Here is a 27788-nt window from a genome sequence, read left to right on the forward strand (position 1 = left end):
GGTGTAAAAAGAAATGGTGCCTGAGCTGTATTATGATACAAGATGTGTAACTTTGTTGTGAAAATGTGCCATATGGATGAGGACAGTTGTTATAGGGCTAAAACATTTATTTTTTGTTGTGTAGTAAGAGCCTGAAATAAAATAAATTCATCTAGAGATTCATTAATTTACAAACATTATGATGATTATGATTATTCTTATTATATATTTCTTATAAAAAAATATTAATTCCTGGGATTTTCTGTTCAAATAAAAAAAATGCAGTGTAAATTGCAGTACAACTGAGCTATACTACTACTACTACTACTAATAATGATAATAATGAAAATAATAATATCAATAATAATAATAATAATAATAATTGCATACTATTACTTTGAAAACCTTGACAGGAAGTCTGACGGTCATTGTCCCTACCTTGACGCCGCCCCAGCCCCCTCAGTGTCTCTGTCCCAGTGTTGCCATTCCGACGCACATCCCTCGCAGAGGAGCAACAGCTACGCGGAGTTGGTCAAAGTGGACTACACAGATTTCCCTGCAGACTGAGGGGAGCCCATACCCGGCTCTCCACCCTGTGCTGGGGCCGGCACAAGCCGAGGGATGCGCCCCTGGACAGAGGTTCGGCGTCGGTAAAGTCAGATAAAGAGAATGAGACTGAGCCAGGGCACATTGTAGCGCTCCTGCACCGCCGCATTAAGTCCGGAGGAATAACGGGACCTGATTGAAGCTGTAATAAGAATCATCATTTTTGGGGTGGGGGGGGATTTTGGTAGAATGGGGCGGCGGGAGCCCACAGCACAAGTGAAGGCATGAGAATTGGGAGAGGAACAAAAAGCTCGGCTGCGGTGCTCCGTGTGTGAGTCTCCATCCATCCGAAGGGTCCAGTCTACACACCTTTCTTCATGTTGCAAAAGCCTGTTTTATGACAATGGATTACTTGCTGTGGCTGTGCAGCCTCATTGTCCCCGTGGTGCTGGCTGTCGAAGGTATGCGCTTTTATATTTTCTCATCACTTTTGTCTCCTGCGGATGAACAATGGGCTGTTAGGATGTATGATGATTTAATAAACACCTGCCCGTCTATAAGGGAAAAAAAGACAAATCTGTAGAAGGACCAGAAAGACAGTGTGTATGTGTTTATATGAAAACTGAAATCCTATCGGGGTCAGTGCATTCCGTCAGTTTCTATACTATGGCATTAATGTATGCTGTTCCCCCGTTCATGTTTGGCTTAATTAAATCTGTTAATGCGGACCCGCTCTGTTAAATAGGCAATTCCGCTGAGTATCAATTTGCTCTCTGATTGTAATCCATGTACACATGTATCAGCACGCCTCGTTCCCTCTGTGTGGCGGCGTGTGTGTGTGTGTGTGTGTGTGTGTGTGTGTAACATGCCAGTGTTTCCATTGCGGCTGAAGTACTGCCCTGTTGCTATTGTCCCTGTTGTTGTCACACCCACAAGCTGAGTGAGGATGCCCACCTGCCCCACCTCTTCTCCCCCCAGCACCAGAGAGGTTAGCTCCACACACACAGCGACAGAACAGAGGGGCGTCCCTCCTCCACTATCACTGTACAGCAGAAGATCCTGACTGTATAGGCTGCATGTCAAAGCACCGTTGAGTGCTGTGGGCACTTATACTGGAGCGTGTCCATCCTGGCCCCTGAAGAAGCGCCACAGGGACACGCATGTGAAACATATTAGATGACAAGTGTGAATTAAAGGTCAATGGCTTAACAAGTATGCTGCAACCCCTGGAGCTCTCTCCATCACTGAGGGAGTGATGCTCCAGGGAGAAACCCACCCTCTCCCACTGCTGCTCCCCACCCAGCGCCTCCTTTCTGAGCTGTAGCTACATTTCTCTGCCTTGCCTCCTTGTTTCCCTCCCCTGTCCAATCTGCCTCTCCTGGACCGTGGCCAGCCTGATCCCTCATCAATTCTGGTGTCAGCAAGTAAATCAATGCAGTGGCTGCAGCCCTCCAAGTCCCAGTGGGCTCTCATGGCGAGATGATCAGCCCCGTTTTCCCAGCCCGACCACTAACTGTTACTCAAAGCTCAGGGGTTAACTAATGTTTGTCCTCTGAGGATAAACATGAAGGGCAGATTATTGGATAGGTTTAAATGAGGGGTAAGGGGAAGGGGGGAGGAAGTGAGTTATATGTCATTATTAAGCTGCTTAGTCAGTGGATTTCAACACATGGCTTGAATTTAGAATTTGCTCTTTCAAACTGGCAAGTGTTTGCGCATGGATGATGCAAACTGGGCTGCGACTTGAAGTGTGTGCTTATTTACAAACGCTACAGTGATGACTTATCTCCCGTTCACACCAACGGTCTGCAATAAAAAGCATCAGCAACTGTGACATTTTTATGTCGTATTACTCTCGTTTGCAGTCAGCGTTTAGTGTACTCTTATTTTAAAAGCTCATAAACTAGACAGATGACCACTCGGAAAGCGTTTTACAAAATAATCTACAGGACATCGACGTATGGCAGAAGAAAAAACCAGTTCTCAGATGGATTTAACATTAATAGAGAGCTCCATTTACATTTTCTATACATCAGGATGGCAGCTACAATAACTATTTGTTGACCTGTAAAAGCAGATGCAAGCAGCCATGAAGACAGACTGAATTGGGTCAGCTTGACTTGTTCAGAAACTGCTCAACGGGCATCAAACTGAGCGTCTCGACTGTTATCGCTGCGGTTCTACAGAGAGAAACACTCACTCAGATACAAACGAAGCTTTGCTTTGAGCCAGAATCCCAGGTTTTTATGTACCTATTCACAGCCACCGGTTTTGATCATCCTCTGATCACTGATGATGATGTTTGGCTGTTAATATTTCATATGTTTGCTTGTTGGCAGCGAGTGTCAGTGTCGCACAAGGCGAGGCCTCCCTTTCATGATGCAGCCGCTCACACAAAGTGAATAAAACATTAGTGTGAGCTCTCAAAGTGAACTGAGAATGCAGAGTCGTGTGGTATTTTGGCTCTGTTGGGTGATCAAATAAATAATAAAATAAAATAAAATAATAACAGTAAATGCCAAGGGTGGTGGTGATGCTCTTAAGTTCCCACTGCAGCATTGTTTTTTGTTTTTTTGTTTTTTTACCCCATGGGGTGAATGCCTCCACTGTTGCTGTAGTTTTATGGGGGCTGGGGGGGATTTCTGGATTTGACTTATAGCAGCGAGGGGATCTCAAAGGCATTGTAAATTTAACAGGAAAGGGGGGAGAACTGTGGAACAAACGGGATCTTTTTCAGTCGTAACCACTTTCAGAGATTTATTGAGCTGTAGTCAAGCAAAATGTTTCTTATAAGGAAACTGTAGTGTTTCAAAGCAACACGTGACCATGGATTCAGATGTTATGCTTAAAGATACACAGTGCCATCTTCTTCTGCTGGCTAATGATAGTTTTTGCAAAAATAGAAGTATTTTTTCAAATCTTTGTAGAGAAACTTCTCTTTGTCTTGCTCCACAGGGAGGTCAGAGGTCAGGTTTGGATACAGGACAGCAGCTGTGGAGCTGCTAGGGATTCAGAGATACTTTAGCAGGGTGAAATCCTGCTTACACGGGGACTTGAACCCAGCTTTTACAATTGCAGGATGTTCAGTCTGCTGTCTCTGTGTGTGGATTGTGGGAGGTGAAGCCTGTTTAAAGGAGCATCGGCTCAGACCTGTGGTTAGCTGAGGCTGACTGATTCTGTCTCTGTCGCCCATGGGCACCGGGAGAGAAGAGGGACGGGGCGACGCACCGGATCCGACACCCAGAGGACTGGCTGGCTCCATGGATCAGCAGAGTGTAGTCCAGGATTATTCACTCAGCTGTGTGCCACTGAGGGCCGAGTGCAGCCAAGCAAAAACAACAGCCGTTGATTTCACTGATTAGTTCCTCTTCTCTAGCGCAAGCCTTGCTAATCAGTAAAACAACCTTGTTCACAATCATATATTTGGGCTCGACAACTGAAATTATTAATTGCTGTCACTCATGTCCTTAGGCACACAAATATAAGATTGAGAATTCCTTAATAAATCAAGCAACAGGGCTCGGTTTTGCATTTAAATTGCTGCCTGTAAATGTAAATGCTCTTTCTGCATAAATATTACTTATTAAATATCATGCAGAGGTAAATGTGATCCCTGTTGTCAACAAAAGGTAGAGGCAGCCACTTGTTCCACTTGTTTTAAATTCATTGTTTAATCCATTATGCAGCACAATTCATCTGTTTATTCCAACCTACCAGCCTACATTTCATTTCTTAAAATGCTCTGACCTGCACATAAAGAAATTCTGGCTAAGGCAACAGACCACATGCCAAACCAAGGCATTAGTCCTGTCGTTTACGATGAAGAAATGATAAAGTGGCTGTGAGTGATTAATTAATGCTTAGTGGGTCATCACTTGACGATTGTTAATTAAATGTACTTCATACACTAATTTTTATGCCACCAAATTAGCTGGAACCCGGTTACATAAAAAATAACTTCTCGTGGTAATAAGAAGTAATCAAAACCGCTAGTTATACGACAACACCTACATGTTGCTGCATGAGCCAGTGGTCACTGAAACTGATGACCCTGTTAACATTGATCATTTCTTAATGGAGAAGAGCAGGGATTCATGATAGCCAAATAGTGTAGTGGTGCATCATTTAATAGAACTGTCCAGCATTTTGGGAACTACATTAATTAGTTTTCTTGCCGAGAGTTAGATGAGAGGATTGATACCACTTGTGTATATCAGTTAAATATAAAGCTAGAAGAAACAGCTGGTAGTTTTAGTTTATTAAAAAGCCTGGAAATGGGGAAGCCACGAGCCTTTGTTTGAAAATGAAGAACTCTATCTCCCATACTTCTACAGATGACTAATTCACTTTTTTTGTTCATTTCCTAGAAAAATCAGGGTGTAAAAATAACAAATTGCCACTTTACATGCCAAACTATATCTTGGTTGTGGCCAGTTGCCAGTCTGCCACCATTGGTTAACAGCATGAAGAATGGAAATGGGGAAGAAGGTAGCACACTCTTTCTAATAAGAAAATAGCATCTCTAAAGCTTGCTGATCAAAGTTATTCTGTATTCTATGAGATTGGTATCAATCTTGGTATTTAACCCTCAACAAGACATTGAATAGGTACATTTTTCTCAATGTCAAACTATTCCATTAGGTTTTTTATACTTATTATAAAGTGTTACCAAAAGGGACCATGAACTGACAATATTTTGAAGGGGAACATTTCATCTGAAATGCATGAAATACCAGTTGACAGCTCTTGTTTCTGTTTACGCACAAAACAATGGGAACTAAGAACTAGGAAATCTTTATACTTGCTTTTGTTCTTTTTTATAACTGCAGTGCGAAAGTTACCACCACTAAGCACTAAAATAAGGAGCGATAATTGTAGTTCTAGTATGAGCAGTGCCTTTTTGAAATCCCTGTTACAATTATTTGCGACTTTCCATGGCACACCGTTGAGCAGCATAGATGTGATCTATCCTGCTGGATGTACTGATCACTATTCATTATCTCTCGTCCTCTAAAAAGAAGAAAAGCCATTGTGGTTGCTCTAATGAACATGTAGGACACACTGTAAACACTGCGCATATCTCTAGCTTAGCAGCTACAGATGGACCACTGAGCTCCTCACTCAATCAAATTCAAGGACACACTGTACTGCAAATGCAGCATCTTCAGTCTTTGAATACTGGATCAGCATTATGGGACCAGAACAAAGTCTTGTTTTTTGGAAAGACTGCCACTGTTCTGCACAGGACATGCTATTTGTTTACCCTCTCACACCCTCTTTTAGCGCCGTTATCAGCGACTTGTGAGCAAATGGTGCACAGCAGGCATCGTGTCACTGAGTCTCCACGAAGAAAGTGTAATTGTTTTAGTAATTATGTGCTAACAACAACAACTACGAACAATGGGAGCAGCCACAGCTATACACTGAGAGAGAGGCTGGCTCTGTGTTGAAATGAACTCTCTGGACCACCTCTCAGGTGACAACTGATTGGCAGCCTGACACAACAGTGCTCACTGATCCTGCTGTTTATTCTCTGCCTCTCCTCTGATTGTCTGCCCTGCTCTCACCTCCTCGCTGTAAACAACTAGGTGAGGAAAACGTCGCTCAGATCACCTGTTAACTCAGATTTGACAAATCTCAGTCGAAGGATGTCACATTTATGGCACTGCCAGATGTTTTTGGATGAATTCCTTCCCCCCAGATGTGATACATTAAACATCCTTGTGCTTATATGACCTGCCTGAACTCGGTTAATGGAACATTTTCCCACTGTAGGCAGCATAGAGGATGCTTTGTTCTTTGGTTTACAAGTGAATATTGAAAGAAGTGCATTTGTGAGTCCCAAACACAGACAGAGAAAGCCTTAATTAGGCAGCATCACAGACATGCAAGGATTGTCAGTCCATCACAAACCGAGTGCGCGTGGGTGGAGGGTATAAAAAAAAAGGAGAGTAAGAGTCCTACCTGCATCCTTTGTCTAACACAGGAGACTTGTGTGTGGCCTTTAACGCTGTGCAGCCATTTCTTTTTTTCCCTCCTCACACCATTTAATTTCGGTTTGTCAAACTTTCCTCCTACTCTTAATTTGCAGAAACCCTTATGGACAGTCGGTGGGCAACCACAGAGCTGGCTTGGACCACATTCCCAGAGAGTGGGGTGAGTTAGTGTGTTTGCATGTGTTTAGTTTGTTTTGTGTTCCTTTTATTTCTTTAACATTTGTTCCATTTGCTTGTTAATAGAGCCCAGTCTGCCTTGAACAGCACACCTCCTACTGTTTTATATCTTTGTTTTTACAGTGTATGCTTGATTTCTTGGATCCTAAGAAGAAAAAGAGAGACACAGTGTTTGACATTGTGTGGAAGAAATCAAAGATTTTCAGTATTTAGACAATGTAAAACGCGTCACAAACTGCACAGACACGGGGCATATTGTACTTTAAACAAACAAGTTAGCGAACACACAGATACACAGACCAAATCCCTACAGTGGGTAAGGACTATTAGGTAGGCTTTACCTTGCATGTCTCCCCAGGATAGAGCGCCTGATAATTGAAAGCATGTGTGTGTCTTTTATAATATGGGCCCAAGAGCACATTACAGGCAGAAATTAAGGTTTTCAGTTGATACCCCCTATAGGAATGGTGAGAAAATAAAACAACATGAATTTGACCCCAGGGCTAACAGCCTGACAGACCTCCCCCACTCCCGGCCAGTGTAATTTGTCTTCGCTACGTGAGCGCAAAGTCAGTCAATGAAAATGGTGGGTTTCCATGGAAACGGTCTCCGGCAGCCCTGGCTGCTTCCTTTCCCTACAAGGGCCGGCTCTGAATGTCCTAGCATTCATGAAGTCATATGTCACGACTGGTCGAGGCAGCCCCTCTCCTCAGGCCTGACAAGCCCATACGTTCAGGGGCCGGCAATTATCATATTTGTCAGGTAGTGCATCAACGTGTTGCTGGTGATTTACGACATCTAATACTGACTCTTGGGCTCATCGTTTGGGAATAAATTGCACAGGAGCTCAGAGACGTGAAATGAGTTATGCATTATTTTCTTCCAGTTGAAATAATCAATTCTGGGAAGATCATTTGTTATGGAAATGAAGCATTCAGTCCATGGGAGAATTAGGAAAAAATAAACCAAAAAAGACTGGCTACTCAAAAGGTTGTTTCCTAACGAACTGAATTTATTGACCAATGAGGTCGCTTATCATAGCCTGGAATGTTAGATACCATAAGACCAGTTTTACCAATATATAACAACTATAGACTGAAGAAAACAGACAGAAGTCATGTCCATGCCATTTTTAGTCATGATGTAAAACCACTAGATACCACAGCAAGAACAAATCTGCCCTCAGGCTCTATGTGTAGGCATGAGGGAATATATATCTATCACTATATAGATAGCACTCAGGAATGCCACAGTGCAATCAGACAGCATTGCATTTAGGTGACCACTTAATAATGAACTCACTCTGAGCATTATAAATATGTTTACATTTAAAATGCACAGTTGGATGCATTTTAAACCAGATCTCTTCTCCAGGCTGCTCAGATTGCACTGCAGCAGGTCTGTTGTAGCTACATGTGTCTGCAGTTTGTGGTATAGCAACTACAGGAAGACTTTGGTAAAGCCCCAGCCATAATTTGTCCTGGTGGCTGAACAACCTCTGTTTACTAAACTGCTAAAACGTGATCAGCATCACAACTGTTAGTCAAATAATGCGTGAAATGTGTTTTAATGGGAAAATGTTTTCTATTAATAGGCCACAATGATTGAAATTTTCTGACTGATTCATGCAATTAGAAGCATTTTAGCTGCAAATTATTCCTCACAGGCCACATGCAGTATACACAACACACTGTGGGAATATGTGTGTGTGTGTGTGTGTGTGTGTGTGTGTGTTAGTGCACATGTGTTGCATTTTTACATCAGATGTCACGTCACTGTTATAAATGCCCTCTGTGCTTCAATGGTTTGTATTAAGAGGCACTGCATTTATCACTACTCCATAGTGATTATTAACATGTTGCATAAGTGAGTTTCTGTAGCTGTAGCTTTGTTGTCAGAACAAAACAATGGAAAATTAGTTTGATTTGGTCTCATTTTGTTGTTAAACTGATTCTTCTTTTCCTATTGTCTTAATTCATTATCTGTCCTAGTTTTTGTCTCTTGCTTTGTCACAGTGTCTCTCTGTTGTCTTCACAGTGGGAGGAGGTTAGTGGCTATGATGATTTCATGAGCCCAATCAGAACCTATCAGGTGTGTAATGTCCGACAGCCCAACCAGAACAACTGGCTGAGGACAGACTTTATCCCCCGCAAAGGTGTACTGCGTGTCTACGTTGAGCTTAAGTTCTCTGTCCGTGACTGCGCCAGCATCCCCAACATCCCTGGCTCCTGCAAAGAGACCTTTAATCTGTTTTACTATGAGTCAGAGGGGGACACGGCTACAGGCACCAGCCCTCTGTGGAGGGAGAACCCCTATGTGAAGGTGGATACTATTGCCCCAGATGAAAGTTTCTCTCTGCTGGAGGCAGGGAGGATCAACACCAAAGTGCGCAGCTTTGGCCCCCTCTCCAAGGCAGGCTTCTACTTGGCATTCCAGGACCTCGGTGCCTGCATGTCTCTCATCTCAGTCAGGGTTTTCTTCAAGAAGTGCTCCACCACCATCGCCAATTTTGCTGTCTTCCCTGAGACTGCCACAGGGGCAGAAGCCACTTCCTTAGTGATTGCTCCGGGGGCCTGTGTGACCAATGCTATGGAGGTGTCTGTCCCTCTAAAGCTGTACTGCAACGGGGATGGCGAGTGGATGGTTCCTGTCGGCTCATGCACCTGCGTCGCTGGCTTTGAACCCTCTGCAGATGGCACTCAGTGCCAGGGTATGTGTATTTAACAGACATTTGGTCTTTTATTTAACCAAACCTCCTTTATATGCTCAGTGCAAGTCACCTCAGTCTGTGCCCTCTTCTCTGCATTTATTGTGTGGCTCCTGAAAGGGGGTGAAGGAGGGTGGAGGAGAGTATGAATTAATGAGGTGTTGCGGAGAGGAGCAGCATACAAATATTGTGTGAGCAGGACAGAAGGGAGAGAAAGATAGTGGAAAGGCACAAAATAGAGAGCCAAAAGATTTGCAGGAGGAAAAAGCTGATAATAGAAGGGAGAGGCATTGGAAAGCCACAGAAGGGAGATATTAACAGAGAAAGAAGGATAGTGTGAGTTAAGAGGTCTGAATTGCCAATGATAGGACAGAAACAGCAGCCAAAAGAAGAAGAATGAAGAGAGAGGGGAGGGGGGGGTCGCAGGAAGTCTAAGAAGACAGACAAGCAAAGCCTCCTCTCACCTGGGCGTGAGAAATGGTGTCTAACATGTGCTGGAGAGCTCATTTGTTGCTATTTGGCGGCTCAAGGTTAAAAGCTTGCCGCCAGTCCCTGATAAAAAGCTCTCTAGGGCTTCAGCCAGTGGTTGCGATGAGGAAGTGTAATTTCCTCCGTGGCATCCCGTTAGTTAATCTACAGGCGGCCACACTCATTAACACTATTCAGACCAACATGAGCCAACACTGCCACGCTAACATTAATCACTCAGACATTTCATTTCTTACCTCAGTCTCGCCGCTTGCTCGCAGCCAAACACTGCATGAGATGGAGAGAGGGCGAAGAAGAGAAAAGAAGAGGAGAGGAGGGAAACATTAGTGTATCAAAAACAGGAAAATCATTGTGTCCTCCAAAGAGGTTAATGGATTGAACCAAAACAGTGGGTTGATTCAGCACCCTCTCGAAAAAGGAGCGAGAAAAACAAACAAAAGAAAATGACAATGCACTGTGTATTAGAAGAATAATAAATCAGATCAGAGAGTGCAGAGCCTAAAGGTCTCTGTGAATTACGAGAGGAAAAAAAAAAGTCAATTTTCAACATTTCTTCTTTGGCTTTTTATTGCTCGGTTGTAGAGCTACAATGTGGGGCCATTAGCTGCACTGATTTTCCTAAAAGTGCCATTGTTGGGAATTAGGGTGGAACTTGAGTTCAAACTGAAAGACCACTTAGCCTAACTAGTTAATCACACACTCTCTCTCACTGGCTGTTTTTATGAGCCCTCACGCTGATAGGACAGATGTTTGCCAGAGCCCCCACTTTTACACCATCAGTTAGGAATGTGGGAAACAGTAAAACGTGGGGCTCTGGAGGCTGATATAGCCAGACCTTTTGCTACTAATCCCCTTTATCTGAATCCTTCTTTAGTCTAGGCTTATGCTGGTTTATCTTTAAGACTCAATATCAGCCAACCTTCAGCGTGACACTTCAGAATTCAAATTAATCTCTTGGACGCATCAGCTGAGATTACTGTACTTTGTATATTTTTCTAATAACTGTCCACAGCGAATTTACGTCAGGTCTGATGCCCCTCCATTTGACGTGATTTATTAGCTTATTATGGAGCTGTTCTGCATGCTTGTGGAGGGCTTGTTTGTATTCAGCGACGTGGTTTTGGAGAGGCGAGGATCGAACAGACACTGATTGATGGGTTTAGGGTGTATCCCTTTTCTCAGAAGCATTCTCCATCCCTGTTTGTCTGACAACAGCAATCTCCTGTCAGCAGTCTATCTTCATCTTTATCCTCCTTTTCCTCCTCTTCAACGTGAAACTTTGCTGTCATGCCGACTCTCTTTTTTGGGGAGATTAATGTCACCTGGTAGAAAGAGTGAAAATGAAAGAGCAGATGCAAATATCTAGATAGGACCTTATGTTAAAGTGTTTGTGTCAACGTTTTTCTTCATAAATACTGAGCTTTGCAGGTACTTCATGGGTGCAATATTTGTTCTGTGACAACTGTGACAGCCACTTGTCTTTTAAGTGACAGTGAAGCGGTGTCTTTTTTTGTGTGTGTTTTCTTTCTTTTTCTGACTGTCCCTCTTGTCATCTCTTCCGCTCATCCAGCTTGTATCCCGGGGACATTCAAACCCAAATTCGGGGAGGGATCCTGTGCTCTCTGCCCATCCAACAGCCGCACCAGTGCACGTGGGGCCACTATTTGTCCCTGCCAGAATGCTTTCTACCGCGCTGACAGCGACCCCCCTGACTCTGCCTGCACCAGTAAGTCATCCTCCACTGCACAAGCTAAAAAAAAAATAAAAAATCTTCAAATTTTTTAGAAAGTCGGAGAAATGCTCAGATCAGATAAGGCTGCATCCATCTTAAGGAAAAATCAGTATTATCTTTATCTTTAATAAAAACAGGATATTTACTTTTCTGAGGTTCAGTAGAGGGTGTTAATTTGAAGGTATTTTTATTAGGTTAATTGACACTTTACATTAAATTGGATGTGATTTTTGTCATTTGTGGCAATATACATTTGTACAGGCACTAAATATTAATAAATGGTACGTAATGTCACTTTTTTCCTGTGTGTGATTTGAATTCTCCATATGTTACTCTGCTGATTCCTACATAGTGTTTAGGTTAGAGGACTGCACGTTTACTGTGAATATCGACAGCTAAGAGCCCCCATGGTTGGGAGACAGCTAATGCTATAAATATAGACTAGACCCCCCCTCAGCAGGTATCTCCTTATACAAAAACAAATTTTCAGTTTAGCTTCATGTCAAAAGAGAAATCTGAAACTATATGTCAACAATTCATATAGAACGTGGTGAATATTGTTGTCCATAGCTGACTGCAGCATCAGTGCTAGTTTGGTATGGACAGGCCCTTGAGATCGATGTGTGCTGCCTTGGCCATGTAAAATCACCCTCCAGGGGCCTTTTGCCACGTTAAATGACACACATGGCCTGCAACTGTCTTCCCCAGATTCTCGTCACAGGAACACTGTGGACTCTGACATTGACCAGTGCACACAGACAGGCAGGCAGGGACACAAGCACCACCTCCGACTAAACATGCAAACACACAAACACACAGGCCTGACAGTTCTGTCCCTGCGGTCTGTCAGAGCTCGTGCCAGGCAGCCTGTGCTTTGTGTTGGAAGTGGTGTGTTGCACAAGAGAGGCTGAGCCAGTCAATGGCCGACAGCTTGGACTCAGCGTGTGTTTTAGATGGGTGTCCAATTAGAAGAGCCTCCACTCTGAACTGTGTCTGCTTAATTAGAAAGGACAGGGCGAGTGAAGCATGGCTCAGGGCTAGCTGGCGGAGGAGCTGAACTCAGCGGACAGACAGTTTTGGCCGAGAGAGTCTTTCCTTCTCAGTTTCTCTTTCTCTGCTCAGAGACAGGTTATACTTTCCGCTGCTGGAAGCTTAGACGGAGAGCCCTTCTCTCCTCTCACTGTAACAGGATGAAAAGCACGTTAGCTGAACCAATCTTTGTTGCCTACCTATGCAGTTATCATACTTTATCCAGGTTTCAATCCCTCTCCACTCAAAATGCAGCATTGCTTATTGAAACGTGGTGGCCTTGGGTTATATTGATACTAGAACATGAATTTCTATCAAGAGTGCATTAGCAGGTTCCACCAAGGGCGGTTGGCAAAGGAATGGACGTGGCCTACAGTGCTAGAGCTGCACAGGATTGTGTATTTGTTTAAAGATGATCATTGGTGTCTTGTCCTCCTATTTTCTAATATGCTGGATTTTAACATTTTTCCATTGCCCATGCTTCAATTCTAAGGATTTGTTCTGGCCGTGTAACACACTTATTTGTGCAAAAGGATGTAATAAAAGAATAGGCCCTTTTTGCCTGTTTCTGTACATGATATATTGGCTCTTGTTGCATTCTTACAGTGATAGTAAAACATTTCTTTCTTTCACCGTTGAGGGAGGAAAATGTAAGCACTGTATAGGGAACATGACTAACACCTCAGTTGTGTGTTTTTCTGTTCTGCCTGCCCACCTTCTTAAACACCTACGTGTGTCTGTGTGTTTGCGCAGCCATTCCCTCAGCACCTCGCAACGTTATATCCAGCGTGAATGAGACCTCTCTGTCCTTGGAGTGGGAGGAGCCCGAGGACACAGGCGGGAGGAGCGACCTGGTCTACAATGTGGTGTGTAAGAAATGCCTGCGAGACCGGAGCCCCTGCACACGCTGTGATGACAACGTGGACATAGCTCCTCGCAGGCTGGGCCTGAGGCAGAGGAAGGTGGTGGTCAGGAACCTGCAGGCCCACACCCGCTACAGCTTTGAGGTGCAGGCTGTCAACGGGGTTTCTGGAAAAAGCCCCACCTCACCGAGCTACTCCACAGTCAACATCACCACCAACCAGGCCGGTTAGTAGAAGATCTGTCAATAACATTGGATGTGTCGACAAACCAAGTTAATTCATAGAGCTCCTCCAATCAATACCACTTAACATCAGAATGAAACAGGCTGGTTACTAGATCCAGTCTTCAGTCAATGTCAGTGAGTGTCTTAATGAGCTCTTAGTTTCCAGAGCAGTATTAACACCAACAGTAAACACTGCTGAACAAGCTCAGTGAGAGCGACAGATGGAGGAAACTCAGCTGGAGCGCTGCTTATCTGAGCAAGTTGCAGGAAAGATGACAGATAAAATGTAAAGTATACTTTATATCCCCGCTGTCAGCATTCAGCACACTGTCAACCAGGCATCTTACGTTACATCACGGACAATGTCACCTTTTAACATCTCCACTTAATATTTGCAGTGTCATCATCAACCAAAGTGCTCAGCACCTTTCACAGACTGTAATTACTCTGCCCGTTACCCTGCACTTAATCCGGTTTATGGACCCAGAACATTGACTGTGAATTGAGTCACTTTCATTCCTCACAAATCAATAAACAGAACAGTGAAGGTGAAACATCAGTGGTTCTGGTTGGAGTATTTTGAATAATAATTATCTTCCTGTGATGGTCTGTGACTTCAAAAGAGAAAGTCTTGGCAACTCAGAACTTTAAAGTTATCAGAGTCGCAGACAAACTAACTTTCCAGTAGCAGTGAAATATAAACTGTGTCCTCTCTCATGTCAACCCCCAGCACCTTCTGCAGTTCCCACCGTCCATCTAATGCGCTCCACCTCAGACACTCTCAGTCTGTCGTGGCTGCCCCCTGAGAAACCCAATGGGGTTATCCTCGACTACGAGATTAAATACCATGAGAGGGTAAGCTCTGAACCTTTTAGCTGTTGCTTTAACGTAGGTCACATGCATGCCTTATTGACTTGAAATTCTACTTTTCTAGCCCTGTATGGAGAGAAACACTTTAACACATGCTGAAAAATGGAACATTGAAATGTGATGTGTGTCAGGGTTTGGGGGAGTCAATAAATCGTTATTGTTAGAGTGTATGGGCTGGTCAGATTAACCAACTGATGTTGGAAATGCTGCATAAATATCTAAATATCGAATTTTCCCAGTGAAGTCCTGCTGATATAATATGGACATTTTGTAAACCCTGATTTTCTGAACAAACTCTGAGTGTGTTGGCAGAGGTGTGATACTTCAGGTACCCAGACTAGGAGACTGGAATGGTCAGTTTTAGCAACAGGTCAGTTTGCTTCAAGGTTTAATTGACACTAAAACAGATCAGAGCTAATACTATTACAGTACATTCAGGTATCTTCTCTTCTGTGGACCTGTAGGTCTGTTTTTACTTTCCCATGTCCATGTAACTCATTAAAGACAGGCTGTGGAAAACTGGGAAGCCAGAGACCATGACGATGAGTTATTTCCTTCATTCTGTTTAAAATTCAGTTACATATTTGCATAAAGTTTTAACTAAGTTAATTAACATTAGCAACATTAATTGCTTTAAGCTGGAATGCCACTGTAGTAATATAACTCTGGGCCGCCCTACATAATGTTAGTTCCGACCTGGCCCCCTTTAATGTGCCCGTGGCTATACGTTACTGCCTATCAAGTTAGCCAACCTCGGCAATAATTAGCGACACAAGCTGCTAGTCATACTGACAAGACCTTGAAAGCTGAAGCATCTTTGAGACACAATGTGACATAGGGACCACGGCAATGTGGAATCTTGTGCATGCCACACCCTCTGAGAGTGTCACAAATACCTGCATGTCCTGTCAAAACGAGGCCTCCATCCAGACACAGAAGGCTAAGTGTTTGTGTTTGAGTTCCTGATATACAGGTTTACATTCATATAGACGTATATAGAGCTTTCCATTCAAGTAGGTACAACAGGTGTGTTGACAGTCAGATAGTTTGTTGTAGGTAGGCAATGTGTGCATCACAGAATAGGCATGGTCATCAACAGAAATTTTTCCTAGTGGCCACTTGTAGTACTGCAACTGAAAAATCTCCCTGAGCCCCACAAGCATTTTTCCATAGACCACAATGGTAAAACAGGAACGTTCAAACTGCAGGCCAGGCACATTATCATTCTTTATATTATGACCTGTTAATAAATAGGTTTGTAGTTTTACTGTTGTAAAACCAGTGTCGGCGGGGGCAACAGGGGAAACATTGCACATGGAAGAAACATATTTTAGTGCACACACCAGGTGAGCAACTTTCAGTGAGAAGAATGGGCGCCATCTTGTATCCAGCTCTCATAACACCTCCAAGCAAGTGCAGCACAAATCACTTTATATGGGAGAAAGATTGTGTTATTTCTTAAGTTCAAAAATCCAAAAACCAAAAGAAAGTTTTTTTTACCTACAAATCGCTTAAAAATAATCAAGACACATGTGATAATTGCTCCTTTAACAATCTTTTGTTGCATTCAGGGCCAGGTGATGTCGCACACCGTGACATCCCAGCACAGTTCAGCCAAGGTGGAGGGGCTGAGGGCTGCCACGCCCTATGTGGTGCAGGTCAGAGCTCGCACAGTTGCTGGATATGGACGATACAGCAACCCCATGGACTTCAGCACCAGCCTACACAGTACGGAAAATTTCTTTCCTGCTGTTCTTGATGATCTTCTGCTGCAGTTTTCTTAATCAGGGCTCAAGCGTAATAGTTTTTATGGCCGTCTTAATTGGTATCCATTACGCATGGAGAAAAGGTCACTCTCTATTCTCTCACTAGTGATTCTGCTGTTATTTACTGATTTGTATCTTGCTTGTTATTTGACCAGGTGACCCTCAGAAGTCAGTGCAGGACCAGCTCCCTCTCATCATCGGCTCAGCCTCCGCAGGTCTGGTGGTCATTGTTGCCTTGGTGGTTATCGCTGTTGTCTGCCTTAAGTAAGTGTTTGATTTTTATTACTGACAGCGTGAACTGCATGTTTCATTTTGCTAGTTAGACTCTGAACAAAGAGACGCATTAAATTTTCACATGCTTTCAAAGGGTGTATACTTGTGCTTAAGCTTCAAAAAGGAGGAGAAAAAAAAAACAGCTGCTCTGGGAGGTTGTGGCTTGGCAGTCTGTGGTTTCATCTGAATTACATATTCATTTGAGTCGCTGTACCTGGAAAGGGTCAAGACTGATTATGTGAATGTGACTCTGTTTATGTGCTGCTTGTTTACAGGAAGCAGCGCAGTGGCTCGGAGCTGGAGTACACTGAGAAACTGCAGCAATACAGTGAGTTTCTGTGTTCGGTTTGGGGATCTAGTCTGTGGTCCTTTGGTCATGCCTGTAGCGTTAACCGGCTGATTCAATCAATTACCTAATCACCTAAGTGAGGCAGGAAACTATTGACTGTTTGCTTAGAGGAATGGCTGACCGGACAGCTGAGTTGAAAAATATAGAGCAGAGTCATGTAGAGGAGGAAAATAATTTAATATCGGGAAAGGAAAGACCACAAACTGAAATCTGCTGAACTTCAAATTGTTTTTTTGATGCAATGAAACTGAAAATGCAGGTGATCAGCACCAACACTTTAGGATTCATCCTACTCAAACCATGAACACCATACCAGTTTTTTAATGCATGTATTCATTCAGTGCATTAAAAGGTTTGACTTCTTTTTGACTTTTCCTTCTCAGTTTCTCCAGGAGTCAAAGTCTACATCGACCCCTTCACCTACGAGGATCCCAACGACGCTGTCCATGAGTTTGCCAAAGAGATAGACATCTCCTGCGTGAAAATAGAAGAAGTTATTGGTGCAGGTACACGATGCCATTGTTTTTTTGTCCAAGTGGATGGAGAATGATTCAGATTTGTTAATGATTTATTTGAACAGGAGTGTACCATCAAGCCCTGAGGTCTGTTCTGTAAGAGAGGCTTCTCTGGGAGAAAAGGGTTAGGATTCATAGTGTGCATAAGAGCTGGGGGTAAAAGGATTGAAGTGAAAATCTTCTCTGTAGCTTTTCCCCTCTAGTCTGTTTTCTCTCTCCAGTGGCATGTTGTGTCCTAACTTCACCTTAAATGACAGTGTGCTCCTGCTCCTGCTCGTTCAACTTCCCTCCCTCTCTGTCTCTTCTTTCTCTCTCTCTCTCCTTTGTTAACATCCGTACTCAGGCACCAAATGCAAAACCCCGAAGTTCCTCAACCGTCCTCTGTCTCCCCCCACTGCTCCCGGGTTGCACACTCGATCGATACCGGTCACTCCCTCTCTCCCCAACATCTTTGACCCCTGACCTTTTTTTGCTCTTGTCCTTTCTAATCCTCTTCCACAGTGGACGCCGACCCTCAGTTCTTCCAATTCAACTCCTTCACTCCTCAGTCCGGCTATTAATGCTCCCTCTCCCTGCACTTTCACCCAACATCCTCTTTCCCTCCACTATTCCTCTTCCTTCCTCTGCTCACTCAACTCCTCTCCCCCACCACCCTCACCCCCTCCTCCCCGTTCCCCCCACCCTGTTGTCTCACTCCAGGTGAATTTGGCGAGGTGTGTCGCGGACGTCTCAAGCAGCCCGGTCGCAGGGAGATGGTGGTGGCAATTAAGACGCTGAAAGCCGGTTACACCGAGCGCCAGAGGAGGGACTTTCTGGCTGAGGCCTCGATCATGGGTCAGTTCGATCACCCCAATGTGATTCGGCTGGAAGGCGTCCTGACTCGAAGCTGCCCCGTCCTCATCATCACCGAATTTATGGAGAACGGAGCTCTGGATTCCTTCCTGAGGGTAAGCTTGGTGCTGCAACGCCTATGACAGCAAAGATTACTTACTGTTTGTATCAAAGCTGAGAGGAACATACACACACACAAACAGTCATTCACGACACCTCTGGGTTATCGGTATGTTTTACTCTGTAAAACACCCCGAGGCTCTCGCTTGCTGAGTGATAGAGATTAAATGTGCAATATAACGCCTGGAGACAGGCATAGTGTCTCTGCTTGACGTGACTGACTGATGCTGACATACTTTCCAGTGCAGAAAGTCCTGGTGGAAAACTGTCACACAGCAGACCTTTGGATAGGTTTGCTTCAGTGTATTAGAGAGTCTTTGTGCAACTACAGAATACATTACTGATCAGAGTTTTTGGTTCACACCACCACCACCTACACAAAATGCTGAACAAAAGCAGGATGAGAAATGAGGTGTCACACAGTACATTTCCAGCTGCGTGGGGGCTATTACATGTCATTTACATTCAATAAAATGCGTTTTCCTGCATGGCTACACTGTGAAGAAGTCTACTCACTGTAGCTCGTTACTTAACACCGGTGGTAAATCAATGAAATGCTCTTGCTTTTAAAAGCAGCTTATCTTTAAGTGATATTCAACATTCTCCATGTTTGCCTACTGTAGATGGTAAGAATCCTTGGGTAGAGTTATTGGTGTTATTGATGAGTTTTGACATCGACCGGCTTGTTTTGGGATCTTGTAGGTTTAGTGGGCTTGATGCCAGGAACTTGATGCCTTGTAAGTCGTATTTTTCTCCCCGTGTTTCCTGTCGCTTTGACACTGAAAGGCAAAAGAAGCTTAACTCTGATAGGTGGGTGTTGTTTAAAGATTTTCAATGCAGTTTTTGTGTTTCTCTGTCATCGCCCAGCAGACAGTTCTATTTAATAATTTTGACTAAATGGTTAAGCAATCTGTCAGTCAAAATACCCAAATATTTGTTGATACTGTTCGCTGAAAATTTGTGCATTTCCTGTTTTTATTTGTTTTTCAGGTTGTCCTTTTGGGCTCTATAGTAGATCCATCCATAGATCCATTATGGATCTATGGATGGATGAAATGCTAAATAGCTGTATACCAGTAAGGAATAAGTAAATGAAACTATAAACCTCAAACATGCACTCAAGGATAATTTGTTCTGTATCAAAAAAGCCTTGAAGCTGATAATTTGCTCAATTTAGTCATATAATAAAAAATAATTAAAATTGAGTCATTTATCAGGCAAAGCTGCTTTTGCTGCAACAAGCTTCTATCCTTGCTAACTCCATGTCTTTGGTTTTTGTATTGTTACTCAAACAAAGCAACCAACTAAATAACAAATATTGTCATTGTGGATGAATCTGCTAGTTACGCTCCAATGGGTTAATGTCGTATTGTCAAAAAAGTTTTAAATCCTCTCATTTTATTAGCTGAAATCAGCAGATATTTTGTTTTTCTTGAAAAGTGACAAGTGGTGAATCAGTTGCCAATTAATTTATTTTAGAACCATCACCTGGGACACTGCAGCGTAATTTCCTGACATTTTATAGACCAGACAATCAATGTGGAAAAAGACTGATTAATCAATAATGAAAACAAACATTAGTAGCCCTACATCTGATAGTCCAGCAGCCTGAGCCTCTTCCCTTCCTCTCGCCCACTCCTCTCAGTCAGCTCTTCCACAATTAACACGAAAAATCTCCTCGGCCTGTGCTGCCCTCACGCCCTCTCTCCCACCAGTATCACGCTGCCTGTGACTCAGAGGAAGTCGGACTTCTTCCCTGGCATGGATGTTATGGAGTTAACTCACACATGGACACACCTTCATACAAATGACATATGCACATGTAGAAGAGATACATAAATAACACACACACACACACACACACACACACACACAAACTTGTGTGTACGACGTGTCTTTTAAGTCCTGCTATGAATCATGGCTGCTTATACATCCATCCATCCTGGCTTGTTTTGCTGTCAGACTTCGTTGGAGTGTGGAGACTACAAAGCAGAATGTTTCTGATTTTGTCATATCACATCTTGTGTTTTTTGCTTTCTCACTGTGCAGTCAAAGAAAGGACTGATTATGCCGAAAATCTATTATTTTTTTCCTTCAGATTCTCCTCGTATAAACAAAAATCCTCAGTGCAAGTTTTAGGTTCATCCAGGTTCCCAGATTTTTTTTAAATGTGCATTGACTTTATATTGATTAGTTTCAGTTCAGCTGTTACACATCAGGTTTTATGGGCCTTCACAGGTTGCAGTGCTGATTTATTATGACCGGGAGTTTATCCCACAGCTGCACGCTTCATAAACGTGGAGAATTATAAATTAAACCCTGAAAGCCTTAATCTCAGATTTGTTTCATGCTCCCAAATTGTAACATAAAAGGGCAAAAATCTGCAAATCAAGGACTTTGAAATGGGGAAAATGAGCTGTGAGCGACACGCCATTCTAATTCAGGCGATAGGCCAATTTTGTTCACAAGCAAAAAAATTCAAACAAAGCTTTTCGCCTGTAAGAATTCCTGTTAACAACCATGTACCGCCTGTATTTGCAACTACTGTGTCAGTGAGAGAAAGAGAAAAAAATACCTGCAGTGGTCTGGTTTTGATTTGAGCGCTGCAGCACTCGTTTCTTGTTTTTGTGCAGAGTCAATATTGAGCCTTAATAGGTTTGGTTTGATAGTAAAGAGTCTAATTAGTCAACTAATTGGACAGCATGCATGAAAAGGTCAGCTGTCAGTGACTGTCAGGAGCAGCCGTGTGGCATCATGACAGATGTCATGTTTATGTGGCTGCAGTGACTGATTGGCTGTCTCCTTATCTCCTGTACTCTGCCCTCATCCATTTCTTCTTATTTCAACACAGTGTTTTTATCCTCTTTCTCATTTTTCACTCCTTCACTTTCTTCCTTGTTCGTTAACTGCCCTCTCTTCATCTCTCGTTCTCTCTCTATCTCTGGCTCTGATTTTGTAGCTGAACGATGGGCGCTTCACAATGACACAGCTGGTTGGGATGCTGCGTGGCATTGCTGCGGGGATGAAGTACCTGTCAGACATGAACTATGTTCACCGAGACCTCGCTGCCCGGAATATCCTGGTCAACAGCAACTTGGTCTGCAAGGTCTCTGACTTTGGCCTGTCACGCTTTCTGGATGACACCTCTGCTGACCCCACGTACACAAGCTCCCTGGTCAGTATTCAGTATTGTGTGTGTGTGTGTGTGTGTGTATGTGCGTGCATGTGTGTGCACTCTGCTCCTGTGTGTTTGTAAACTCTGTGTGTGTTTAATCGAGCTTGTTAATTTGATCCTCTTCACTTGTTTCACATGTGCAAATGCATGTGTGCCGATATTTGTGTTAGCACGCAAGACCGTCTGTGAAATCTGCGTGTGTGCAGGCTGTCTCCTGGTGCGTGTTGTTTTAGGCTTGCAGGGTTTCCAAGGGTGCTGATGCCATCCTCTTCTGTGTGTCTGAGCAGGGAGGAAAGATTCCCATTCGGTGGACGGCGCCAGAGGCCATCGCTTTCAGGAAGTTCACCTCTGCCAGTGACGTGTGGAGTTATGGCATCGTCATGTGGGAAGTGGTGTCCTATGGCGAGAGGCCTTACTGGGACATGAGCAACCAGGATGTGAGTGAGCTTGACAGTCTCCTGAGCAAACACAGACCAAATGCACATGCTGGAGTTTTATGGCTAAGTTTAGGGCGGGCTGAGAGTTTCTCTGAGCTGCTGCGGCTTTGATTTCCAGCGTGACATGTTGGACCTGGGCCTGTTTTTCTGTCTTTATCTCCTCACTGCAGATGCTGGTGCAGTTGTGTGTCTGTGTTCTAGTTTTTACCACCTTATTTACAGCCCCTGCCTGCCCACCCCCTACAAAACCGTACTGCAAAGCGTCCCTCCTTACACACACACACACACACACACACAAAGGCATACCCAGGAAAGGCTTTTTTTTTTAACGGGCGTTACTGTGGGCTATCTGCACTGCACAGGCATCGTAACTACAGGGGTGAGCTTGCAGGAAAGAAAAAAGAAATCTCTTGGTTCTTCCTCCCAGAACATAGCACTGAAGCAATATGTACACCTCCACTTTATTCCCTGAGGAATATCTGCTCTGCATTGTGCTTCAAAAAGAGAGTTGTAACGCTGATAGCAATAAAGCACAAAAAGGATCCCGAAATGAAAAACACCAGTAATGTATGTATAACTTTCATAACAAAACCCACATGCAGTAATGAAAGCATCAAAGTAGAGGACCTCCATTGTTCCCAATGGCTTTTATGCCACAGTCATCGCTCAATAAGCAGCAGAGTCAACAAACACGAGATATAAACAGAGGTACTCACCGGCTACAGGCACGACATAAAAATCAAAGGACAAGCAGCAGGAGAAGAGGAGTGCAGCAGAAACGCTTTATTGTTCCCAAATGGCAATTTTTTTTATTGTTTTGGGGAGTTAAAACCCATACAGAGCTTATGGACAGAAATACAGTTGCTAGGAGAAGTCAAATCAATGAGTGAATGTTTTCATTCTCCACTTATTGTTTCTCCAATCAGTCATGCCAGTTCTGGAGTGACAACTCTGAGAATACTTGAGGATATTGTTTTTATTGTTTTGTAAAGATACTGAAAGACAGATCAGAATATGTGACAGTGTGAGCCAAGGAACTGTCTAGTGTAGGACATAATACGGTGACTGGGGATTATTCTTCAACAAAGACCAAACAGAATGAGCATAATACAAGTGAGTCAGAGCCAAAGACTTTGCAGGAGCATTACATGAAATTTGATGAAATCCTTGTGTGCAAGATATTTGCGGTTGATTTTTGGCAAAGTAAAACTTAATGTTTATTGGAACTTGTTAGCATTTTTAGCTTCGCTGGCTGCATTGTTGTATGGATGGCAGTGTCATTTGAGTTTGTCTCAGAGCTGACTAGATCTACAGATTCGATTGCAATAAAATTTTATGGACATTCATGTTCCCCAAGAGGACGAATTTTAACTGATCCCTGACATAAAGTCTTTGGTTCTGAGTGAAGTACTGGATGGATTCCCATGAAATTAGCTACAAATATTCAAGGTCCACAGAAGGCTTCCTCTTGCACCAGCATCACATTAAAACTTATATCTGTCCAGACAAACCTAATGTCTTCCCATCAGTCCGAGCTATACTTTGAGAGGATGTTAGTATGGTAATTAGGCCTGTTTTGGTGACTCTTCTTGTCGCTCAGGTGATGACGGCAGTAGAGCAGGACTACCGGCTGCCCCCACCCATGGATTGTCCCATGGTGCTGCATCAGCTGATGCTGGAGTGCTGGATGAAGGAGAGGAACCTGAGGCCCAAGTTCTCCCGCATTGTCAGCACCCTGGACAAGCTGCTCCGCAACGCCGCCAGCCTCAAGGTGGTGACCAGCACCTACTCAGGGTGAGTCCGTGTTAATGTGCTTAAAACCAACTAGTTAGGTGTGATGCGTTGTCTTAGCAAGAAGCTGTTTAGAGCTGCCACAGCTGAAGGTCAGAGGGGTGAAATGCGATAATTGCTCAAAGGGCGATAACGAGTCATCCTGTCGGCCTCTCCTGGAGAGCATTCAAAAAGTTACACTTTGTCGTGCAAATGAAAAGTGACTTCAAACCCTTCTTACTTTCTCACCTGCACCAATCACTGCATGAAGTGGGCGAGCTTGTCAAATTGTCAGTTTTGGAAAGTTACAGAAACTGATGGATGCAGACCCCCCCTAGTTCCAGTGACGGAAAGAGGTGGGTGGAAATGGCTTTAGACGCTGCTTGATCATCCAACAAACATGCTGTTAAAAACATACAACACCTTAATCCTTCACTTAGAGCCTAAAGTCCTTTTCTAAGTCACTTTTCTTAAAATAAGAGATCCATGCTATAGTTTGTGCCTTTTGCACATTGAAATGAGTGGAGCGGAGCTGTAAAGTGGATGGAAATGCTTCTGGAAATGTGTTATATCCCATTTGTTGCCACTTTGGAAAGTTTGTTGGGAGATGTAGCAACTTTTTAGACTAACTTGCAGAATTTATTTTCTGTATAGCTGCAGCAAGAATCTCACCGGGCATTTGTATCCATGTATAGAAAGTTGTACCAAATGTACGGTCATCTTTATCATTGTCTCGTAACGTCTGACCACAGGGAGAATCTCAGTTTCGCAGCAACCAGAGCTGGCAGTAAATGCGGAGGCTCATAGTAGAAAAGGGTTGTTGTAGTTTGCTGTGCGGTTGGCTGGAACCTAGAGTAACCAACCTCTATTGAAAATGTATGCATTATGCTGCAGGCATATAGGGACAAATACTTTTGAGGTTTTTCTATCCTAACAGCAGAAGCAGTGCAAATACAAAAAAGCGGTGATGCAATTCCTTCACTTTCACTTTGTGTGAAATTGTCCCCTGCATTGTATATGACGGCTCTGAAAGCTGAGGATGAAGACTCCTCCTGGTGCAGAGACGAGCAGTGCTGTGCCTCTGGGTTGTTGAAATAAGATGTCACAGAAAAAAAATTATGGCTGGCCTAAAGAGAGGCACAACAAGATTCATGCTTGTTGGGTCTGGTTTGTTTTATGCTTTTGGTTGATTCCAGAGGATGCTTCTTTGAGCTGAAGGGTTCTGCTGCCAGGCAGACATCTACCTCTTTTCACTGACACTTCCCTTGGAAGTGTAGAAGTTGACTTATTCATAGGTAAATGCCCTCACCTTGACAAGTTGTTTTTCAGCTTTGTTTTGAGCACAGAGGCTCCAAATGTTCCAGCCATTTTTACTGACGTGTTTGTTCTGAATTTTTTCAGCCTGGCATCCAGTCAACAGTATGATTAGTGCTGGTTTAAATGCTAGATCCTCAGCTCGGTAGTGATGTATAATGAATCAAGCGCACCCCCTCAGCTCTGTGGCTCTGACTGTGTGATAGTTTCCTGTTTCCGACAGGCACAAAAGGCAGAATTCATACATACAGTATCCAGGTCTTGTGCCAGTGCCTTGGCTCACAGTTTCACTCTAATACAGAGCCCCAAGTGCGATTCCTGTGCCAGGATTTGGGCTCAGTGAAGCTAATTGTGTGTGGAAATGTAATGGCTGACCTCGGTTTAATTCCCCCTATACTTGGCTGAATACTGGAATGTAGGTGATAGGACAGACAGCAGCCAGAGCTGCTGATGTGGAAAAGCAGGAGGTGATGAAGTGTAAGTAATAAGGGAGATTGAGGAGAAGCTAAAAGAGAGGAATGTGTTTAATTAGGTTGCTAATGAGCTTTTTAATGCATCAGGGGAGGGCGCGCCCAATGCTGTGATGGGCGAATAGGAGAGGGATATGTGTGTGTGGCGCTTGTGTGTGTGTGTGTGTGTGTGTGTGTCTGTGTGTCTGTTTGTGTGCGCTTATGTTATGCTACGTGTAGCCGTGTGCAGATGACATGCCAATGATTAATTTATGGCCTCATCTGTATGCAACAGCAAGAGATAGACGGAGAAGAAGCAGGAGGAAGAGACGGAGAGAGAAAGGATCATGTTGTCAGAGCATGATTTAGAGAGCGTCTCCTGTGTTTGCGTGTGCATCTGAGGCTGCGAATGCTCGCTGCTGCTCACTTACCATTGGCTGCTCAGTGATGTCGGGCCAGATAACGGGAGGAGAGGGAGGATATGAGATGCAGCGCTATCTGTAGAGTATCTTCAGCCACGATGGCCTTCAAAACAAGGACACTGGACGAAGAACAAAGGACACCGAGGCTGCAGCACCTTTTCCAAGAGCTGAGAAATATGTTGAAGTTTTATTAAAACTGAAAATGTGATGAATAGATTTGGCTTGGCATTTGAGTAGGAAGCACTAGATCAGCAGTTTTGTGCATATTCTCATGGTGCTGTTTTTCATTGTCTATAAGCAGGAGGTTTAAGCATACAGAATTTAGCTACTCTGACACTAAGATGGATTAGACCTTTAGCCACCTTCAGCGAGAGCACTTAGCGCAGTCATAATAAGCTGGGGCTTTTGTTTAAAGTGGCTGTGGGCCTGCTGCTGACCCGTTTGGCTTTGTGTTGGCAGGGACCTGTTGCGGCTCGGAGGAACGCTGCCGGGGCACAACAGGAAGAGTCCAGACAGCAGCCAGGAGATTGTTCGTCAACAAATGAGCCAAACTCTCCCCATCAGAGTGTGAGCTGCTGCAAACCGGAGTCTACACAACACATGAAAACTACCTAGAAACTCTGACACTAAGAGCCTGTTGTAAAATAAAAAGAAGAGAATAAAAAAAGGAAGCTCCGGCTACACCGAGAAAAAGGACCGTTTTGGAGGCTTCTTCCCGACAGGAGATGTAATGTCCTTTTAAAGAGAACTTTCCATTGCAGTGTGTATGTTCATTACTTGACACGTGGATTTGTGACTATTGACATAAAGCCAAACTTCCTATTACTCCCTCTCAGGTTGTGTTTGCATGTCTGCATGTGTTTTCTGCTGGTTGGGAATCAGTCTTTCCATCTCTTCACCCTCACGCTGAGGATGGGAGAGCTCAGACAGATGATAGAATTCAGTATCTAGATGATTCAGCAGTGCCAAGATATAGCAAACATTTGCTTAAAGCTGACTCAAAGACAGACAGACATCTGTAGATCTTCAATACAGCCAAGCTTTTCTTTTGTATCCCAACCAACTATGTTCTTTTATTTATCTTTGGGTTTTTGTTTTTTTTTTTTGGAAACAGGAAAAATACACACACACACACACACACACACACATACATAAAGTTTTCATCCACTTCCACTTAAATACTGTCTTCCACATGTACTGGGAGATATACCTGTTACAAATCTGTACAAAGCATCCGAGTCTTCACACCGTCTCCCTGTCTGTCAGAGGAGAGACGTAACTGACACTGTGCGGGACACGCCATGTGCATGCCAAAGTGGAAACGTCTTCATGAGAAAAGTACAAGCAGGTTCCACGTTAACTGTTGCTTTAGTGGCATTTTTTGCTGTGGGAACTTTCAACATCTGTGTTTTCTTAATCTAATTTGGCTCATGTTTCGAATGCTAAGTTATGTGTTATTACAAAAAATGTTTTTTTTTTTTTTTTTTACGAGTACGGGGCTCAACTTTTTTATTACTATGGTTGTGTTTTTTTCACACGGTAACAAACCAGAGAGAGTGACTGAGGGAACTAGAAGGGTATGTTCTGTTCAGACATAATTACCTTTAAAAACACTGATGATACTTTGTCAAATTTGCTGTTAGGCTTTTCTTTTTGCTTTTTTTTTTTTTTTTTTTTTTTTTTTTTATAAAAGGCGCCCGTGATAGTGCTGTGTTGTATATTTCACTTTGGCAAATGTGTAAGAGATCAGCAGGA

General features: G+C 43.5%; 1 protein-coding gene across 3 annotated transcripts; it reads left to right on the plus strand.

Annotated features, from left to right (window-relative positions):
• The first annotated feature begins 481 nt into the window (after nucleotides 1-481).
• On the plus strand, nucleotides 482-27115 carry ephb3a (eph receptor B3a). Of its 3 annotated transcripts, none has more exons than XM_026314183.1 (15): nucleotides 482-986; nucleotides 6617-6681; nucleotides 8736-9408; nucleotides 11465-11620; nucleotides 13409-13744; nucleotides 14473-14597; nucleotides 16184-16340; nucleotides 16534-16642; nucleotides 16927-16979; nucleotides 17384-17506; nucleotides 18215-18462; nucleotides 21426-21641; nucleotides 21929-22078; nucleotides 23679-23872; nucleotides 26493-27115. In XM_026314183.1, exons 1-15 carry the CDS (start codon nucleotides 923-925, stop codon nucleotides 26602-26604), a joined length of 2781 nt encoding a protein of 926 aa, XP_026169968.1. In that variant the 5' UTR covers nucleotides 482-922; the 3' UTR covers nucleotides 26605-27115. The 3 variants fall into 3 exon arrangements, with proteins under 3 accessions (XP_026169968.1, XP_026169969.1, XP_026169970.1); XM_026314184.1 differs by having other exon boundaries at nucleotides 17393-17506; XM_026314185.1 differs by lacking the exon at nucleotides 6617-6681 and having other exon boundaries at nucleotides 939-986.
• The last annotated feature ends 673 nt before the right edge of the window (nucleotides 27116-27788 follow it).

The sequence above is a fragment of the Mastacembelus armatus genome, chromosome 17 (genome assembly GCF_900324485.2).
Source record: "Mastacembelus armatus chromosome 17, fMasArm1.2, whole genome shotgun sequence".
NCBI classification, from domain to species: domain Eukaryota; kingdom Metazoa; phylum Chordata; class Actinopteri; order Synbranchiformes; family Mastacembelidae; genus Mastacembelus; species Mastacembelus armatus.

Coding starts and splice junctions, on each gene's coding strand:
- ephb3a (XM_026314183.1), top strand. CDS start 923: ATGACAATGGATTACTTGCTGTGGCTGTGCAGCCTCATTGTCCCCGTG. Junction 16,980..17,383: donor TGAGAAACTGCAGCAATACA/GTGAGTTTCTGT, acceptor TTTCCTTCTCAG/TTTCTCCAGGAGTCAAAGTC. Junction 21,642..21,928: donor CCACGTACACAAGCTCCCTG/GTCAGTATTCAG, acceptor GTGTCTGAGCAG/GGAGGAAAGATTCCCATTCG.